General features: G+C 48.6%; 1 protein-coding gene across 1 annotated transcript; it reads right to left on the bottom strand.

Annotated features, from left to right (window-relative positions):
* Positions 1–584: 584 nt before the first annotated feature.
* Positions 585–2,144, bottom strand: LOC306815919 (inositol 1,4,5-trisphosphate receptor-interacting protein-like 1; the record flags this gene model as incomplete). The annotated part of the gene is made up of 1 exon (XM_079332420.1): positions 585–2,144. One exon carries the CDS (start codon positions 2,142–2,144, stop codon positions 585–587), a length of 1,560 nt encoding a protein of 519 aa, XP_079188546.1.
* Positions 2,145–2,418: the final 274 nt, after the last annotated feature.

Below are 2,418 nucleotides of genomic sequence, written 5' to 3' on the forward strand. Positions count from 1 at the left end.
ATGCACTAACTATAGAGCACTACTATGGGTCTGAACAGATAGTGACCCTAGATGTGGCATTACTTGTTTATGAAAAGAATATGATCATACATAATACATTATATACATACGAGATATTATATAGGTTATGCATTTATAGTAATCTATAATGACTATAGTATATCTATGTCAATGTCATATATGTTATAAATATGTCTACTTTATGGAAATCTTTCTGGACATAAATGCACTAATAGCATTAGTACATTTCACAACAGATAATTACACTTAATATGCACTCTATTTTTAGTACTTAAACATAACAAAATATTAAACTTTCCAGAATTATTTTTTATCAGGATATAAAAATGAATATTTGATATTTTCAATACTACTTATATTAGTATATTTTTTGTCTTCTTCTATATATACTACATATATGATAATTTATACTATACTGCTGAGGAGGCAGGAGAGGCTGTGGGCCTCCACCAGAGCCTTTGTTTGCATTCTTTTCTTCTCAAAGCACCAAAATTGTACGATGAGGTGTCTCTGGTGTCAGCTGTGAGCAGCACAAGCACAGCTCTGTGCATTGGCAGCTTCACTCACTGCTCACCACGAATGATTCTTTTGAACTTCTTTTGCAGAACCTGGTACTCGTTTATGGCCTGGGAGTATGCAGCCGGATCCTCTGCCAGGTGATGGAACAGATTGTATGGCAGAGCTTGTTGAACATCTGGGGGTAAACGGATGACCTGAGGCAGCATCTGGTTCCCCACAATGAAGTGGTCAAGGAGTTTTTCTCGCACAGACAAGTGCAGGCCATTGATGATATCCACCAGCCGCTGCAGGAAATCTCTCCTGCGCCACTGGGACACGGGCACCACAGTGAGCAGGTGCATGACAATGGTCTTCATGGAGTAGGTGGAAAAGCTGAAGCCCAGCACAAGACGGGTGAAGAACTGCAGGCATTTGAGGTGCAAACTGTCATGGGGAGCCTGCTCGGCGATGTGCTCGAAGAATTTCATCTCTGCCACAGCATAGGTCTCAGGCCAGGCTGTGCTTTGGGTGTAGGCCTCTCTACGCTGGCTGCTCACAAAGATGTCGGAGTCTCCTCTTCGCACCCCAAACAGCATCTCAATCCTGAAGATCTCTATGCCATTGCTCACCTGGAATTGGCAGGAGCGACTGGAGGGCAGCAGCTTTAAATGCCAATTGTGTGACTGAGGCAAAGCTGGCCAGATGGCTCTCACCAGCTGGTAGAACCAGCGGGCAGTTTTCTGCACATCCAGGTAGGAGTCGGTGCACAGGGTGTCCAGGAGGCTGGCATCCTGATTGCTCCTCAGCTCCTCCTCGGGGTGGTGCAGGAAGCACAGCATGTTCTCAGCTTGCTGCTCCTTGCTGCAGGTGCACTCCAGCTGCACACGGACACGGAAGTTCCTCACGTGCCTCTGCTCTGCAGAGTCCAGCTCCAGGTGAAAGCTGTGGCCTCGGGGAGGAGTCATGGGTATGAACACCTGGAACACAACATCCTCCTCATGGGGACTCCAACCTTCGAAGGCACTGCCCACCCCGATGGCTCGTTGCAGGCCTGGGTAGAAGCTGTTGGACAAGACATGTCCAGAGTAAACTGTATAATTGTCCATGAGGTTTTTTGTCCAATCGCAGCCTCTCTGTAAGTTCTGTACTGGCAACTGTATGCGTTCAATTATAATTCTTCCAATGTTATCCTCAAAATCATTATCTTCTTCATGGACTGCAGGTGCAACATTATTGTCTTCTCCATTTGCCGCCTCATTGACAACTTCATTTTCCACATTGCCTTCTCCATTTGCATCTCCATTTCTGATTTCCCCTTCATTTGCATCATTGTTTTCTCCTTCATACTCTTCTCTCCTCAGGCTCCTTATGCACCCCATTAACCATAGCACCAAGATAAGGACGCCGAGCACACCAAGAGCAAAGGGCTGAAAGACCCCCATGAGCTGCACCTTCTGCAGGCTGAGCTGCTCCACCTCCTGCTCCAGCCGAATCCTCTCCCATTCCAACTGCTTTGCTCGCACTTCCATGCGAAAACGTGTTTCTTCATCCCAACCATCACCCACGAGCTGTGGGTAATGAATGAGGCTTTTCAAGAGCACGAAAAACACTGGTATGTAGTTCATGGTCTGCAGGAGGATGGAGAGAAGGCCTTGAGTGGGGCTGTGAGGGAGGCAGCTGGCAGTGGGGGCAGCAGGGACGGGATTGCTCAGGGCTCTGAGGGCAGGAAGGACAGGGCTCCAGACAGATGGCAGGGAGCAACACCTGTCCCTCTGCCCCACCAGCAGCAGCAGCAGCAGCAGGGTGCCCTGCCCAAGGCTCTCCCTTCAGGGGCTGTCCCTGCATGCAGGGGGAGAACCCAGCCCCAGGTGCAGCGTTTCTGCCCCGGCCCTTGTCCCC

The sequence above is a fragment of the Erithacus rubecula genome (genome assembly GCF_903797595.1).
Source record: "Erithacus rubecula genome assembly, contig: scaffold_291_arrow_ctg1, whole genome shotgun sequence".
Lineage (NCBI taxonomy): Eukaryota > Metazoa > Chordata > Aves > Passeriformes > Muscicapidae > Erithacus > Erithacus rubecula.